At 42.3% G+C, this 18983-nt stretch overlaps 1 protein-coding gene across 1 annotated transcript in view; it reads right to left on the bottom strand.

Moving 5' to 3' along the window:
- The window catches only part of P2RX4 (purinergic receptor P2X 4), a 34479-nt gene extending 24626 nt beyond the window's left edge, over positions 1-9853 (bottom strand). The window contains exon 1 of the mRNA XM_044673416.1: positions 9682-9853. Within this exon, the coding sequence (XP_044529351.1) occupies positions 9682-9815 (134 nt within the window). The 5' untranslated portion in view covers positions 9816-9853. The remainder of the gene's footprint in view (positions 1-9681) is intronic.
- Between the last annotated feature and the right edge of the window lie 9130 nt (positions 9854-18983).

The raw sequence follows: 18983 nt of genomic DNA on the forward strand, positions 1-18983 counted from the left end.
TGACTTATGAAAGGTAACTGGAAGGGGTTGGGTAAGCAAATCCAGGGGCATTGGATGGGGATGACTGGGAAGTAACCATAGAGGCATAATACAAGATATTGGGACAGCTAGATGGCACAGCAGATAACACTCTGGGCTTGGAGTCAGAAAGATTCATCTTCCTGAGTTCAAATCTGGCCTCAGACATTGCCTAGCTGTGTGACCCTGGACAAGTCACTTAACCTTGTCTGCCTCAGTTTCCTTGTCTGTAAAATGAGTTGGAGAAGGGAATGGCAAACCTCTCCAGTATTTTGGCCAAGAAAATCCCAAAAGGAGTTACAAAGAGTCCTATAGGACTGAACAACAGCACAAGATAAGATGAAAGTTCACCTATCAGAATCTGGTAATTCAGTGCAAGGTTATAGGGGATGAGGAAAGGTGGGAAGGTTAGATAATAAGATGAGGAGATAACCTATTGCCTCTGGGAACTTTTGTTTGTTTTTGTTTTTCATTTTAAATTTTTTATTTTTTAAAAATTTTTTTCCATGTTTCCATGATTCATTTTCTTTCCTTCCTCTCTTCCTTCCCCAGTCCCAGAGCCAACAAGCAATTCCACTGGGTTGTATACTTGTTATCACTTGATACCTATTTCCATATTATTCATTTCTATAATAGAGAAATCTTTTAAAGCCAACCCCCCCAATCATATACCCATATAAACAAATGACAGATCATGTGTTCTTCTTTTGCATTTCTATTCCCGTAGTTGTTTCTCTTGATGTGGATAACATTCTTTTTCATAAGTTCCTCGGGAATGTCCTGGCTTGTTGCATTGCTACTTGTAGTAAAGTCCATTACATTGGATTGTTCCACAGTGTTTCACTTTCTGTGTACAATGTTCTCCTGGTCCTGCTCATTTCACTTTGTATCAGTTCAATGAGGTTCTTCCAGTTCATATAGAAACCCTCCAGTTCATCATTCTTTACTTCTGATAGCTAGGGACTGGAGGCCTCCCATTTGATGGCTATTTAATAGTAATGCCAACAATGCTACATTTGCAGGAATTTCAAAAATAGATAGGATAGTCCTTGGCCTCAAGGAACCTAAGTTCTAACAGATTCTTAATTCCATTATGTCTGCTTTCCTTGTCTGCAGCATCCCCTCCCACCTAGACTATAGCCAGGGCTGTTGGTGGGTCTCCTAGCCTCTAGTCTCTCCCTTTTCCAGTCCATCCTCCATTTGTCACTAAAGTGATTTTCCTAGCATGCCATTCCCCAATTCAAACAACTCCAGTGGCTCCCTATCACACCCAGGATAAAAGATAAATCTTGTTTGGTTTTTAAAGCCTTTTACTTAACCCCAAATGCCTAGCCTTTATCATTCTTCTGTCTTGGAACCAATACACAGTATTGATTCTAAGATGGAAGGTCAGGGTTTACCCAAAGGAAAAAAAAATTAGTCCTTTATAACTTGCCTCAGCCACTGTATGTGATGAAGTAGATAGAACACTGAGTTTGGAGTTGGGGAGACTTGAGTTCAAATCTAACCTCAGATCCTTAGCTATATGAACCTGGGGAAGTCATTAAATCTCTATTTGCCTCGGTTTATTCAACTGCAAAATGGGGACAATGATAGCACCTAACTGAAAGATTGAATAAATGAGAAAATATTTATAAAAAGTGCTTAGCACAATGCCTGGTACACAGCAGGCAATATATAAAAGCTTATTCTTTCCTTTTACTTCCTCGGGCCAATGTTTCTGGTTCTCTTACTCCTTAGACTCCTCCCACCCTCCCCTCTACCCCATACCTATTCTGTGATTCAGAGACATTGGCCTCCTTGCTGTTCCTTGAAAAAAGATTCTCTGAGTATTTTCTCTGGCTGTCTCCCATGCTTAGAACAATAATCCTTCTCATCTCTAACTCCTGGCTTCACTGGATTCCTTCAAGTCCCAGGGAAATTCCCATCTTCTATAAGAAGTCTTTCCAACTCCATCTTAATCCTAATGCCCTCTGGATATTGATTATTACAGTTAATCCTGTCTATATTTTGTTTGTACATAGTTCTTTGGAGTTTGTCTCCCCCATTAGAATATGAGCTCCTGGGAGCAAAGACTACCTTTTGCCTTTCTTAGCATATAGTAGGCATCTGATAAATGCATATTGACTGATTATTTTAGAAATAGTAAGTATTTAGGGGCAGCTAGGTGGTGCAGTGGATAGAGTGAGGGGACTAGAGTTATAAAGAAATATCTTCTGGAGTTCAAATCTGATTTCAGACACTTATTAGCTGTGTGACCCTGGGTGAGTCACTTAACCTTCTTGGCCTTGGGTTCCTTTCTGTTAAATGAGCTGGAGAAGGAAATGGAAAACCATTCCAGTATCTCTGCCAAGAAACTTCTACATGGGGTTATGAAGAATCAGATATGGCTGAACAACAAGAAATACTTTTAAATTATCCTAGTCTTAAAAGCTTTGAACTAATCTGAAAGTGAAACTCTTAACCTCTAACTATGAATTCTGAAACAGTTGCCTTTGCTTTGTATGGTATATAGACAAGGGTAAGGAGTGGAGAACCTGGACTCATCCATCTCAGCAGCAGCCCTTAGCATATCAGAAGGGTGAGGGGAGAGAGAAGGAGAGAGAGGGAGAGAGAGGGAGAGAATTTCAGAAATGGTGGGGAGGTCAGTCAGTAAGAAATCATAAAGCTGGGAGCTGAAAAATCTTGTGTGAGAAACAGCAAGAGGCCAGTGTTGCTAGATCAGAGTACTGAGAAGCTAGGAGATTTTATATCTGATCTTGGAGGTGGCTATTGCACCTTATGCTTAAGATTAAACACCAATTAACAATAAAAAAAAAAAGCATATAGGTTCAAATCAATCATACCTTGGCTATACTATGTGATGGGCTACTGAAAATAGTATTTGGGGTTTGTAAATTCATTTTGGTCTTTGTTTACTGACTTCATTCAAAATGATTGCTTTTTGTCTGAATATAAGATGTATTGATAGATATACTAAGAAGAGCCATTCTCCAATAGACAGCTGAAGTGTATGAATAAGTAGTTTTCAAAAGAAGTGATATCAATAATCACTAGCCAAATAAAAAATGCTCTAAGTCACTAAGAAAAAAATGCAAATAAAAAAACTCAAGTTCTGACTTATGCCATCAAATCAGCAAAGACTGGGTTAGCTAGGTGGCGGCATGGATAGAGTGCTAGGCCTGGAGATGGGAAGTTCTGAATTAAAATCTTGCCTCAGGTACTTCCTAGCTATGTGACCTTGGGCAAGTTACTTGACCCCATGTGCCCAGCCCTTACTGCTCTTCTGCCTTGTTCAACTTGAACACCTGATAGTTAATATAGATTCTAAGACAGAAAGTAAGGATTTAATTAAAAAAAAAAAAGATTGGCAAAAATGACCAAAAAAAAAAAAATGATAATTGTTGGAGAGGCTTGGGGGCAGCAGGCACACTTAATACACCTCTGATGGAAATGTGAATTGGTCTAATCACTTTGGAAAAGTCTAAGTTAGTTAAAATCTACATACCCACTGACCCAGTCATACTACCAATAGGCTTTTATCTCCAAAAGATAAAAGGCAGAGGGAAAGAACCCCACATGTACAAAATGTTTATAAATTGCACTTTTTGTTACTCTAGGAAAGGATTTGAAACAAAGTAGATGCCCCATCAATTGGGAAATGGCTGAATAATTTATGCTGTGGCCATCAATCAGCAAGCATTTATTAAGGGCCTACTATGTTCCAGTCACTGCAAACATTAATATCAAAAATGAACTTCCTACTTACAAGGAGTTTATATTCTAACAGACAAGACAGGTATCTACGTGAGATGGTTGGTAAGTTATCCTTCATACTGTAAAAGAGAATTCTTTGTTCTTTCTGAGTTTACACCTGTGAAAGGGAATCCTTTATTCCCTTCGTTTATTTTAAGTTAACACTTTGGTTAATAATAATTAAATACCCCTACTTAGTACCTCACCAGATTGTGAAGACAGGATTCACTCTCCTTTGTCTACTTTTGAATTGAATCAACAAAAGCTTGAACACCTGATTTAGCACTAAGTGGAGGAGCTCTCCACCTTTTCAACTCAATCAGCCAGGAAATGAGAATTCACACCTCAATCAACCAGGAATCTGTGAACTCTTTTGATGAGTATTATAAGGATGATATTAGAAATTAAGTCTTATTACATTAGTTTAGAGATAATTGGAGAAGCTGGCTTGAGGAAGAATTGGAGTTTGAAACAGATCTGAAACTGTCAGTTTCAAATGTTGACTGTATGGGGGAGGTGTAAAAGTTTTTCAGTGGCAGTTACTCTCTGGGAGTGGCAGTTGCTCTGAGGGAATTGGCAGTTGCTTTCTCTCTGAGTGCCGGGAGCAGGTGACATCTTCTTTTCTCTCTCTCCTCACTGTCTGAAGGTAGAAGGAAAGGAGGGAAAAACCTGAAGGAGCTAAGTGACTTCCTTTTCCAAGCTGAGAAACACTAATGACTGTCTATTGCTGTTTCATAGATTGTTCTATCTCTGAAAAGACCAAAGAAAGACCCAGTCTTTGGTTTGGACTCAGTCTGCTAAGGCTCAGAGTCCTAACTTGGTTCTTGCTGAGGCTTAGCCAGCTGGCCTTTGTTATTTTTATAACTTGGAGACAAAGTTAAGAATTATATACTTCTTATAAGGATAATAGTGTGAGTTTATTGTAGAATAGGGAAAATTTGAGTTAGTCAGATCAGGAAGGATCAATATAGCCTGTGAAAACAGAAGTGGTTCCTTGCGGAATCAGTGAGTTTTATTTGGGTGGAGTTAGAAATCCTTTTATATCCTTATATTCTCAATAGTTTATTTTTATATAACAAGGGTCTCCTTATTGTCCTTGCACCTGGTCCTGAAGAGAAGTTCACTTATGAGCTTCACTACACTTATATAAACTGGAGATACTTTGTAAACACAGCAAGCAGAGTATCTAATCAGTTCCCATTATATCCATAATCAATTCATTCACTTATTATTTTTACAGTATTCACCTCTCCAGAAAGTGAGAAGTGGCTCCCACAAACACTGCCTCCTGGGCAGTGCTGGGCAATTTGGAAGCTGTGATTGGCCCTTGTGAAAAGGGGAAGGGAAAATAAGTCAATATAAGAGGCCCTGGATTTCTGGGGTTAGGAGAAGTCGATTCCAAGGAAGTCAGCTTCAAGAACTAGGAACAAAGAAGAAAGTCAGCCTCAGGAATCACCTTCAGCTCAAGTCATCATCTTGACCTGCCTCTTGGAGAGATCTTGGGTGAGTGGATAGTTGGTTTTCCCTTCCTGTCTTTTGGAGAGAGTTTATTCTGGTTGAAGATCAACAAGTTCTGACTGAGTTAAGCACTGGAGCAATATTTAGTTAGATAGGCTAATGTCTTCTCTTTTTCTGCTTTCACTCTTTCCACCTCTTCTATAAATAAAAGCTATTAAAGTCATTTCGACTTTTAGCAATAATACTTTGAATTGGCAACCACCATTATTATTTCTAATTTTCATATATTTTAGTCAAACCATTAAAATTTAATCCTACAATACTCAGAGGACCAAAATGACACCACTATGTTGGGGTCAATGTCATTGTATAGTGTGTCTGATTGCTGCTGATCAGACCAAAATGAACTCAGAAGGCTCTACCATAGGTTGGCATAAATAGTCTATATAAACATTTTGAAAGGAGATGTCTTAAATTACCACGTCATGAGCTACTGCAATTCTGCTTATGTGAACATAATGGAATAGTATTGCAATTATATAATGGGATATAATTGGATTATTATTTAATGGGATATAGTGAGAAATGACAAAAGAAATAGATTTAGAGATATCTGGGAAGACTTGTATGGGGATCTAGGCGTGAACTTATCATTAAGGTGTAAAAGATGTATTCTAAGACTGACTCTTTTGAACAATATGCTCATGTACCAAACTTCATGATTGATTACTTAAGCCTTGTAACAAAGTGTAACACTGAGCTTATGGCATGCTGACCACTCACTAAGCCTTCAGTCCAAAGGTTAATTGGACCTCTGGGCAGGGCACTGAGTCCTAAATGATCTTATCTCCTCCTCTTTGATCTGGTGGTTGTTAACAGAGCCAATGTCAAATTCTTTGCCATGTCACATGTTCATTAACTACTTCCCCTCACCAATTCCTTGATTCTCCAATAAAAGATTGGGGACACATATAGTGCTCTCTTTCCACCATCAGAGGAGCATGCACGATGGAGCTCATGTTGAACTCTGTTTCTGAGTCTTTCTTCCTTTATTGTGTTCCCTCTCTCTTAATACCCCTTCACCCATTTTCCCTCAGTCTCCAGCTTCCCTTCTCAGGTGTTCACCCACGAATATATTAATTTGTGGCCGCTGGACAGCTACAACTTGTATGAATTGACAGAGAAGAAATTGAGCAGAACCAGAGGAAGAATTTATACAATGACTAGAATTAGGTAAACAACTTGTTAAAGACTTAAGAACTCTGATCAATGCAATGACCAATCATGGCTCCAGAAGGCAGATGATAAAGGCTACTTCCCATCCCTAGGTGGAGAGGTAAGGGACTAAAGGTGCAGAATGAGATAGATTTCCTTCCTTCCTTCCTTCCTTCCTTCCTTCCTTCCTTCCTTCCTTCCTTCCTTCCTTCCTTCTTTCCTTCTTTTCTCCCTCCCTCCCAGCCTTCCTCTTCCTTCCTTATTTTCTTCCTCCTTTCCTTCCTTCTAAAAAACTGTTAAGGGTTAGTCAATTGGGTTGCCCAGGGTCACACATTTGGGGAGTATTTGAGGTCATATTTGAATTTAAGTTCTCCCAATTGGAGACCTAATGCTCTATCCATGGTGCTATCTAGCTACTCCAGATATGCATTTTCTTTCTTTCTTATTTGTTGCAAAGATATTTTATTTTCCCAATCACATGTAATAATTGCTTTCAATATATGTTTTCTAAATATGATCCTATGAAAATAGAATTTTGTACCCCTGGACTTCATTTCCCAGAATTCTTCTTTTGTCCCCACAATGCATCCTTACGTTTTGGTGATAAAAGTTTGCTGTAACCCTGATTTTGTCCTTTTTCTTCTTCCTTCACTCTCCTCCTCTTCCCCCTCCCTCCTCCTCAGGTTATCTCTTTCTCTCCTGCTTTTCTTGGTTGGGGCAACTCTCTCTTTGCTAAGGCTATCATTTTCCTTTACTTCAAGTTATTAATAAATCTTATAAAAATATAATACTTGGACTAGTGGATATTAATTTTTAATCTTACAATCCAAATTGTCTCCCTCCCTTTACTTGGAGAGGGTAAAGCAATTTGATCCGGGCCAAGATATATATTTTCAAATATGACCAATGTGTGATTTTGATTTTACTTGTTATAAATATAGATCTTTATTTTTTGCTTGGGAGAATTATTATAGGTGAAGAGTGATAGTGATGCAAGAAAATAAAAAAAATAAGTGAACCTTAATGGAAACATTAAAAATATATAGAAAAGAGCAGAAGAAACTTCATTTTCAGAAAGGGACACAGGATTGGTAATAAGTTAAATTTAACATACACTTTAAAAAACAAGTTGCAGGTAATTATTCCTGGTTTCATATACATTACTGTTTTTCTGGTTGTATGTGGAAATGTTTCTGTTTGTCAAGTTTATTATATAAAAAAAGAAAATTCTTCCCTAAAATGCTGCTTTTTGAGAATTGTTGAGTGTCATCATGGACTTTGCCAAAAACCAAATAATCATTGAGGAGAATTGATCCAGAAATGTAATTGAAGAACAGAAATTCCCCCCCCTTGATCTCCCTGAAGAATTTTGACTTGAGAAACCAGAGTAGATAGCCATGATTAAACCAGACAAGCTAAACTGAGATTTTTCCCTTTGATCCATAGGAGCTTGTCGATATTCTAAGAAGGATCCAGACAGGTCTTAGCTCCTCCTTACACAGGACTAAAACGTCAGAAGAAGAATTGTCAAAGTACCAATTCATTAAGTTCCACACTTGGGGGACCTTATCTGCACGTGTGTGTGTGTGTGTGTGTGTGTGTGTGTGTGTGTGGACAGCTTCCTCATCTACACAGGTGGGTGCTTCATTTACCTTTCTCAACTTCGTTTGGGAGAACATCTGGGTTCCCAGCTCAGGCAGGTGAGCTACCACTAACATTCAAAAGCAAAACATGCCAAATGCAGCGCAGTTGCTCTCTTTGCCCATTTCCAACCAGTGGCCAAGTCCTGTCCTTTGTAACTTCAGATCATTTCTCCAACTTGCTCTCTTCTCTCCTCTGGTGCAGACCCCCACCATCTCACCCCTGGGCCATTGCCGGAAGGTCGCCTTGGCTCAAGGTCTCCCCACTCCACTCCATTTTCCACTCAAACTGATTTTCCTAAAAGGAAGATCTGACCCTATCACCACCCTCCTACTCACTCCATGAATTCCAATGACTCCTCTGCATCTCCAAGATCAAATATAAAATCCTCCACGTGTTATCCAAAGGTCTATACAACCTAAGCCCCTTCTTACACCTTCCACTTTGCCAGCTTCCCTCCCATTCTCCAACCCGGCCGTTCTGGCTTCCTGGAGGCCTGCTGTGTTCCTTAAACAGGACACTCTGTCTCTAGGCTCTGGGGAATTTTCTCTGGCCAGTTCCATGCTTGGAATGCTCTCCCTCCTCATCTGAGCCTTTTGGCTTCCTTCAAGGGCCCGCTAAAATTCACCCTTCTACAGGGAACCTGACCCACCCCTCTTAATTCTAGTGCTTCCCTGTTTATTGTTTCTTACTTATCCGGTCTGTGGGTTGTTTGTGGTTGTCTTCCCCACTAGCTGGGGAACTCTTCGAGGGCAGGGACTCGTTTTTTTTTGCCTTTGGCGTTTAGCACTGTCTGGGCACACAGTAGGCGCTTAATAAATGCTCGTTACCAGACTCCTTCACGAGTTCCTCAAGGACATCGGCAGGACTTGGGGCGAGAAGGCTGTAGGTGGGCATTACGAACGGCTCGGGCCTGTGGCAGAGATTTGGGGGTCCAGAAGCCTCAGATTGTTAGGCGGAAGGAAGGGCAGGAAGAAGAATGGTAATAACAAAAGAGCTGGAAGTGGGCTAAGACTTGTCCCTTCTCGCTAGGGCAGGGCTGGGGCTGCGAGCGAGGAGGTGTAGGAGGAGATGTGGAGGGGGAAGGATTTGGGGTGGGAGTCGGGGCTGGACCGTGTAACCCCAAAAGATGTGGGGCCTCCTCCCCGCTTGTCCCCCACCCCTAAAACTGGGCGGGGTAGAAGTTACTGCACAAAGATAGCCACCACCCCAGCCCCGGGGCTATCGTTTCCTTGGGCTTCCCCACTCGCGACTACCAGGCCCAGGAAATGCCTTGATGGGAGGGGCGGGGTAACCCCCTCCTCCTCGCGCGCGCTACCGCAGGAGGCGTGGCCAAGATTAACCCCTTTGTCTCCTTCCCCACGTGCCCGCAGGGCCCGATCCCATTCCAGGTGGGCGCGCGCTCCGGACAGGTTCGGGGCAGGCGGCTGGGGCGCCCTACGGCCAGGTCCCGGGGGGTCCCCAGAGCGTGGAGAGCGAGGAATAATGGTCCCATATGAGCTAGTCGCACGCCTAAGCGGGCAGCGCACAGCTGGAGGTGTTTGAGGGGGCGCGCCCCGGCAGTTCCCCCTTGGTCTGGGCGCGGGCGCTTACCCGATGACGTAGGCGAGGATGAGTAGCTGCACAGCTCGGTTCATGAGCCCTACTTTGCGGCTGCGGATGAGCACGATGCGCGGAGTGTCATACTCGAAGAAGAAGCTCGACAGCGAGGCCCCGCAGCCGGCCATATCCCACCGGGCTTCAGGCCGAGCCTCCACACTCTGGCCTCCAGCTGCAGTGGCCGAGCCAAGTCAAGGCGAGCGGCCGGGCGGGGCGGGTCCGGGAAAAGGCCGCTGCGGCTCCGCCCCGCACCCCACCCCCAGCCACGGTCAGAGCCGTCCGTAGATGCGGAAAGTCACCAGCCCCTTCCCCACGAAAACTGAGGCCTCTGGGTCAGGGGTTAGTGGGGAGTTTGAGCATGACCTGGAGGATTGAATTAGGGGAGGGTTAAGAGGTCCGAACTTGTGATTTCATCAGTGTAAGGCTCCCATCGTGTTATCCCTCTACAGGTGCCCAGCAGCAACTAGCTTGTAACCGACACTGAACCTCCTGGGACCCCTGAAAGTGACCCTCCTAGGATCACCCGAGCCTTCCTGCACTGATGCTGCCCCTGCGCAGCTGTAAGGGGGCAGACATAAGCTCCTTTGAAACACCAGGTTAGGGTTAAAGTCCATAAGCAGAGATGAGTAGGCCTAGGTGGACCCAAAAGTTGGTCCCACGTTTCTCATGGAACCTTATGATCTAGAACTGGAGGGGATCTTAGAGACCCTCTAATTCACCTCTCTCTGTCTCTGTCTCTGTCTCTGTCTCTCTCTCATTTCTACATAAGGAATACCAATAAAATTCCAAGTCCCTTCCTGCTCTAAATTCTACAACCCGTTTTTGAAAGCTGATGTGTATGTGTGGATGCTGAATAACTTAGATACGGTGAAAACTGTGTTTAAACCCAGCAGAGGACCATCAGAGGGTGCCATCACAGACTCTCCCTTAACCCCCACAGGACTATTGACTGCATCGAAACCCTGAAGATGCTGATAATAGCTCACCTATGTAGAGAGTTTTAAGGTGTACAAAGCATCATTGCTACATGATTCTAACCTTCCACTCCACCAAGGCCAACATCTTTTAATTCCTTTTTCTTGGACTATTGAATTTCCGCAGAAGCATCTGAGCTGGTTGCTAAGCAACTGATCTCTGGTGATGCTGAGGAGGTTTGGGGTCTTTCCTCCTATTGGCTGAGAAGTTCCCAAGGCAGTTCCTCCCAGGGCCTGGGCAACAGATTCAGCCAATTTGCTAACCCCCAGTTTATGGGCTAATAGGAGAGGCTAACATTTGTCTGTTTTTACAAGCACCTCCAGGAGAAGATGACCCCAGAATTTGATCTCTAATCCGTTTGTGACTGATGGGTAATTTATTCCATGGTAGTTGCAAAGAGAAGGGCAATGAGGTGGCACAGTGGATAGAGTATTGTTCCGGTGGGCTGACATCCTCCTGAGTTCAAATCTAATTTCAGAAACTTCCTATCTCTACCTGGGTGGAGAAGGGGGAAATCTTTTATAGGGTGGTAGTCTGGGATGAAGTAAACTATGTTGCCTCTAATTGGTCAAATTTGGGGTACTTGTGTCCAGATGATTGGATGTCCCTAAGGGGGTTGGGACTCTCAGTCTCTGGGGGTGGGAAATTCTCAGGCTTGGTGGTCAGTGATGTAGGAGGTTATTTGTCTAGGTCTGACAGCAAAGTCCTGATGTCCTGCCAGGTTTTATGGGACTTTGTCTCACAGTTTGAGCAGGTTCTGGGATGGGGGAGGGCTATTGGCTTCAGTAAAGATTGGGGAAAGGGGGCCTTTGGTCCATGGTCTATCAGAGTCTGGACTGGGAGAAACTCTTTTGCACCTAACCTCATCTTCTAAACAATTCTATCATGCCAGATCTGGAATAAAGGGCTAAAATGAAAGAAAAAAAGAAACTAAAATGGTAGAACTGGAAGGAATCTTTAGGTAGAGGATGTTAGAGTCAGAGGAGAGAGAAGTGGGGCCACTTTGCTCATTTGACAGCTGGGGATGCTGAGGCCCAAAGGCTCAATGGCTTGGCTGAGATCATACCAATAAGTAAATGGCAGAGTCTCCCCTCTTAGACTATAAGCTCCTTGAAGGTAGGATTATTTTATCATGGGCCCACAGAATAGAGATGGAGGAGGACTTAGAATCTTAAATGTCAGGGTTGGAAAGGAACTTAGAATATAGAGTGTCAGAGCTGGAAGGGGTCTTGGAACATGAATGTCAAAGCTTGGAGAAGCCTTAGAACAAAGAATTCCAGAGCTGGGAAGGAGTTTAAAACACAATGTCAGAGCCAGAGGCTCAATTCTCTCATGAGGATGCATTAAGATGGATGGGAAAACTGAGAACCAGAGACAGGAAAGTGATTTGCTGAATCATACAAGTATAAAGCTGCTCAGCCACTATTTGAACCCCGATCTTCTAAACTCCCTGCTTTTTAGGCCATGCTCCCTCTCTTAATTGCCTCTCTATTCCTCTGGATGCCTAATATCAGACCTTATGGAATGGGTTGAAATTCAGCTAAGCCTCCTTGCCCAGGGCAGCAGATCCCAGGCAAGCTGTAGGGGGATTAAGTGAGCCTGCAAGGGCAGCTCATTCCTCTCTGCCTGGCTTGGGTTCTTTCTTTTTCTAAGAGAATCTCTTTCAAAGGGAACCTGTCAAAGAAGGGAGTAAGGGGGAAACAGCCTGAGATTGTTGACAGGCTTCTTTGATGAGATCCGGGAGGCCATCATGGTTCAGTGGACCTTCCTGCCATTTAAGTGACTTTCAGACAGCTGCACCAGAGGGTTGGACGAGTGCTTCTCTGGGATGGAGCCTGAGATGGGAAGAGGTGGAGGGAGAAGGGAAAGAAAAGGGAAGAAAGAAGGGAGTTTGAGCATGGGAGGGGGGAGTAGAGGCAGACACACAAGATAAGGTCCACTTAACAGTGCACTTAAGGACTTTCATTTCACAATTGATCCATACATAAGTCCATGAGGTACCTAGCTCTGGTGTTGTTATTTTCTCTTTACATTTGGGAAAATAGAAAGAATTAGAATGTTAGAGCTCGAACAGGGAATATCAGAGCTAGGAGAGACCTTAAAACAGGGAATGTCAGAGCTGGGAGGGAGCTTAGAACAGGAAATGTTAGGGTTGGGAGAAAATGGAGGTTTTGCAAAATTAAGTGACCATGTCAAGGTCACTTAATCAGAGTTATAGACTGAGTTCTCTGACATTAGATCAAGTATTCTTTGAACTATACCAGTGATTCCCAAAGTGGGTGCCACTGCCCCCTGGTGGGTGCTGCAGTGATCCAGGAAGGCAGTGATAGCCACAAGTGCATTTATCTTTCCTATTAATTGCTATTAAAATTAAAAAAAAAATTAATTTCCAGGGGGCTAAGTAATATTTTTTCTGGAAAGGGGACGGTAGGCCAAAAAAGTTTGGGAACCACTGAACTATATGATGCTCCCTAGAGGGAAAAAGAGAAAAAGGCTTAAAAATGTCTCCATCAAAATTATTACTCTTTGTTCCTTCCCCTCCTATTTACTAAATCTAGGGAGGATGAGCATTTAAGAATTCAGATGTCTAGATCACTTTACCCAGTATGAGTTCTGATATTGAGCTGGAAAGGTCCTTTGAGATCATCAAAACGGGTCCAACCCCCTTATTATCAGGAGGAGGAAACCTTACAAAGCATTTTCCTCACAGGCAGACTGGTTAACATGGGAGCTGAAGTATTTTTATCCTTTTTTTTACCTAGAAAGAAAACAACAGAGCAGTCATGGGACTTGGGCCTACCCTCTAGCTGGGTAGGATCAGAGCTGGCTCCTGACTTCAATTCAAATTTTCTTTCTAAAACACCAAGAAAGTACCCCACAGAAGACAGGACCCGCCAACCCCAAAGGCTCTCTCTGAACCCCTTAGGAAGAGCTATTTGTGCTTTGTCAGAATGGGCAATAGTTGAAGTTGTTTCATTTGCAGTCTAGGGTGTTGAAGAGCAGCTTCCAAATTAGGGGGGGTTAGCAAAATATTGCCAGGGTCATTTATTGTATCTTCCTCAGTCAATAAATATTTATTAAGTACTTTCTATGGGCTAAACATTGCACTAAGCACTGAGTATACAAAGGAAGTCAGGGGCAGCTAGGTAGCCCAGTGGACAGAGTGCCAGGCCTAGAGCTAAGAGGACATGGGTTCAAATATGACCTCAGATACTACCTGTATGACTCTGGACAAGTCACTTAACCCAGTTGCCTACCCTTTGCTGCTCTTCTGTCTTAGAATTCACTGTAATGGGATAAATTCCTGATGTGAATAAAGGTGAAGATAGATGATCTAGAAATATCTTCCAGTGATCCACTGAATTGAAAGGTGGAACAGTTCAGAAGCCTTTAAAGTCAGGACAGTTCAGATGACCAGGATTCAATAAGTAGACTGCTAGGAACCTCTCCACAATTCACTGATTTCATTCAACAAATATTTATATCCACAGCATACACAGTATTTGACCTCTGAGGATACATTCTTTCTGGCCTTGAGGAATTTACAGTTGAACATGGTAGGTAAGTACTCAAAAGAAGTAACAAGAAAGTTAAGCATTTATTAATCTTTCTATGTGCCAATGACTGTGGTGAGTGCTTGCAATATGAATCAAAAAAACAATGCAGACCATGCCTTTGAGGAGCTCACATTCTAATAGGGGGAAACAATACACTGGTGCTTTAGCTACAAAGGGTCCTTGGAGTATAGCAGCAAAGCAGATAGGAATTCATCTACTGATGTCATTCATTTCCATCGATAGCAATATCTGTTTTAGATAGACAAATGCTAAAGGAACACTAATGCATTATTGGCGGAGTTGTGAATAGATCCAACCATTTTGGAAAACAATTTGGAACTATATCCCAAGAGCTTATAGAACTTTACATCCCCTTTGACCTGGCAATACCATTACTAAGTTTGTAACTCAAAGAGATCAAAGAAAAAGAAGGACTTATCTGTAAAAAAATATTCATACAAGCCTTTTTTGTGGTGGCAAAGAATTGGAAATTGAGGGGATTGACCATCATTTGGGGAATGGCTGAACAAGTTGTGATCTATGATTGTGATGGAATACTATTGTGTTATAAGAAATGATGAGCAGGATGGTTTGAGAAAAATATTGGAAGATGTCTATGAATTGATGCAGAATGAAGTGAACAAAACCAGGAAAACATTGTATAGTTACAGACATATTCTAATGATGTTTACTAGCTTAAAAACTTAGGGGGGCAGCTGAGTGCCAGGCCCAGAGACAGGAGGTTCTGGGTTCAAATCTGGCCTCAGATACTTCCTAGTCGTGTGACCCTGGGCAAGTCACTTAACCCCCTTAGAACCAATTGGTTCTAAGACAGAAAGTAAGGGTTTAAAAAAAAATTCAACTTTAGGTGTTCTGGTCAATTGAATGATCCAAGACAATTCTAAAAGACTCATGAAAAACTCTGTCTACCTCCAGAGAGAGAACTGATGAACTTCAAGAGCAAATTGAAGCATAATTTTCTTGCTTTATTTTTCTTGCTTTTTTTCTGCAACATAGCTAATATGGAAGTAGGTTTTGCATGATGTTGCATGTATAATTGATATCATATTGCTTGCCTTCTCAATGGGTGGGAGGGAAGGAGAGAATTTGGAATTCAAAATTTAAAAAGAATGGTAAAAATAACTTTTTTTAAAAAGGAAAAAAAATGTTGAACCATTTGACAGTGCCAAGGAATTGAGTGGCAAGACCTAACTCTTTGTGAGGCTTTAGTAGCTGAGCCCTGATGCATTCAGATGAGGCACAGGCCACAATTACCTCTTGTGGTTTCAGCTGTGGGTTTCAAATTTGAGTATACTCATCATGCAGATTCACTTTGTGTGGAAAAAGAAATGTGAAAAACAGGAACACTTTAAGCTTTATTGCTTTTCTGTGCTGTGTCTGTTGTGTGTCAATGTGTCTGTTTTTGAAAGCGTATTCATCCAGGGATTAGCATTGTCTCTTTATTGATCATACATACATCTGGGCTTTTGTTAGGTATTATAGATGCCTACAAAAATAAGAGACAAGATTTGGAAGGGACCTTGAGTTCGAGTCCAACGCTTTCATTTATTGAGGGTGCTACTGAGTGATTGGTGGTAGGAAGAACTCCCACATAAGCCCAGATCTTTGATTTCATATTCAGCATTATCTCCACACTCCCTTGCTACATAGGACCTACCAATAAGACGTTTATGAATCAAATATTCAAATGGATTTTGTGATCTTATCAATCTGGGTTTTCTTTCCTAAGTTCTAGATTGCAGTTTATATACACTTGTCTAAACCGTAAGACGTGTCTTTGCCCTCCCATTATTTTGCCACAAGGATCCCACTCTGTGTGCAGGGAGAAGGGTTCCTTGATTTCTCTTGATATCCCAGAGATACCAATGGAATAAACCAACTATCTAGTAGCGTAAGCCTGATCTCTTGCCACATGGTGAGCCCGTCTTTCTCACTCATACATTTTTTTAGAGACATATTTCACTGCCAGCCTCCTGAACAGTTGCTTCTCTGTAAGATATTAGAATTTCTCACTCCCACTATGTACCTTTTTAGTACCCTCTGGGTAATAGTAATTTAAAACTCTTTGGAGGCTAGACTTTCATGAATCATAGCTGTAGAACAGTGATTCCCAAAGTGGGTGCCACTGTCCCCTGGTGGGTGCTGCAGTGATCCAGAGAGTTGGTGATGGCCACAGGTGCATTTATCTTTCTTATTAATTGCTATTAAAATTAAAAAAAAATGAATTTCCAGGGGGCTAAGTAATATTTTTTCTGGAAAGGGGCCGGTAGGCCAAAAAAGTTTGGGAACCACTGCTAAAGAACAACACTTGTTCTATTATATACATTTGTGATGGAATACTATTGTGCTATAAATTATATTATATTATGAAAATGGGCCTGGCCTCTGGTAGTTATTCTTATTCAAACTGGGGCAGCTAGATGTCCACATAGCTGGACCTGGAGTCAGGAAGACCTGAGTTCAAATGCCGTCTTAGATACCAGCTATGTGACCATGGGCGAATCACTTAACTGCTTGCTTCAGTTTCCTCATCTGTAAAATGAGCCAGTGAAGGAAATGGCAAACCTCTGTTATCTCTGCCAAGAAAACCCCAAATGGGATCCCAAAGAGTCAGACACAATTGAAACAACTGAACAAGAACTTATTCAAACAGCACAATCCCAAATATGTCTGGAGAGGAAGAAGAAATGGAATTGAAGGGAAAAGAGAGGAGAAAGGCAGCAGGATTGAATCAGATCTATAATGAAGATTTGTGTTAGAGATGACAAAATTTTAAGGGAAGGTATCAAGGGACAGAGTCACAAGATGCCTTAAGAAGGGAAAGAGGCCAAAGGCATGGAAAAGAAATCTCAGATATCCTTATTACTCTGGAAGTATCAAGATGACCTATATGCCTACTTTTCTTTTTTTTTTTTCAAACATTTATTAATATTCATTTTTAACATGGTTACATGATTCATGCTCCTCCTTTCCCCTTCGCCCCCCCGCACTCCCCCCACCCATGGCCAATGCACATTTCCACTAGTTTTGTCATGTGTCCTTGATCAAGACCAATTTCCAAATTGCTGGTAGTTGCATTGGTGTGGTAGTTTCGAGTCCACACCCTCAATCATGTCCACCCCGACCCATGCGTTCAAGCAGTTGTTTTTCTTATATGTTTCCTCTCCTGCAGATCTTCCTCTGAATGTGGGTAGCATCTTTACCATAAATCCCTCAGAATTGTCTTGGGTCATTGTATTGCTGCTAGTACAGAGGTCCATTACATTCAATTTTACCACAGTATATGAGTCTCTGTGTACAATGTTCTTCTGGCTCTGCTCCTTTCGCTCTGCATCTGTTCCCGGAGGTCTCTCCAGTTCGCCTGGAACTCCTCCAGTTTATTATTCCTTTTAGCACAATAGTATTCCATCACCCGCATATACCACAGTTTGTTCAGCCATTCCCCAATTGAAGGACATCCCCTCTTTTTCCAATTTGTTGCCACCACAAAAAGCGCAGCTATGAATATTTTCGTACAAGTCTGTTTATCTATGATCTCTTTGGGGTACAAACCCAACAATGGTATGGCTGGATCAAAGGGCAGGCTATATGCCTACTTTTCTATCTCTCAAAAATTGTTATTCCAGTAATGTACATGCCCTTCATTAAAGTATTGAGAAGGAGGGAACAAACCACAATGTTCCACAGTAGCCTGAAACTTTATTATTACTGTTGTGAGGAAGATTAGATTAGTTAGTAATTAAGAATTAAGGTGTATCTAGCAAGAAGGAGCTGGAGCTGGGAATTCCAGGATGGAATGAAGGAGCAGGAAGAAGGGACTTGGGCTCTGAGAGGGACTCCATTAGTGGTGGGCAAACTGTTGCCAGCCCAGGGAGATCTCAGACCCTGTTTCCTGATTTCCTTGGGATCCTGAGTGGAGATGGATTTTCAGCAAAGAGGAGAAGATCTACAGAGCAGAACCAAGCAGAGGAGGAATTTGAGACCTGGTGGACAGCACCTCAAGTTCACTCACTCATCTTGGATATCTTGGACCACCTAGGATTTTGGCATCCTGTGAACCTCTTTGGAAAATTGTGAGAATCCTCAAAGCCACCCCTCTGAACCATAGCTGTGCTGATTCAAGACTGGCTGGCACCAGGATTGATTCAGCCTTCTAGAGACTCCACTGCTCCTTGGGCCCTGCTTGTTAGATCACTTAGATTTAGAATAGAATAAGTCCTCCCTTTGCCCTGTGGTTTTATCCTTTAGGTTTTTTTTTTTTTTTTTAATTTTTTTTTTTTTGTAGTATTTTAAACCCTTAACTTCTGTGTATTGACTGATAGGTGGAAGAGTGGTAAGGGCAGGCAATGGGGGTCAAGTGACTTGCCCAGGGTCACACAGCTGGGAAGTGTCTGAGGCTGGATTTGAACCTAGGACCTCCCATCTCTAGGCCTAGCTCTCAATCCACTGAGCTACCCAGCTGCCCCCTATCCTTTAGGTTTTAAGAATCCCTATCCCACCTCTATTTAAGTTAAGTATAATTAAACCCTGTTAAAACCTTTTTGCCTTGGGGCAGCTGGGTAGCTCAGTGGATTGAGAACCAGGCCTAGAGATGGGAGGTCCTGGGTTCAAATATGACCTCAGACACTTCCCAGCTGTGTGACCCTGGGCAAGTCATTTGACCCCCATTGCCTACCCTTACCACTCTTCTGCCTTGGAGCCAATACACAGTATTGACTTCAAGACAGAAGGCAAAGGTTTTAA

Source organism: Gracilinanus agilis, chromosome 1 (assembly GCF_016433145.1).
Source record: "Gracilinanus agilis isolate LMUSP501 chromosome 1, AgileGrace, whole genome shotgun sequence".
Lineage (NCBI taxonomy): Eukaryota > Metazoa > Chordata > Mammalia > Didelphimorphia > Didelphidae > Gracilinanus > Gracilinanus agilis.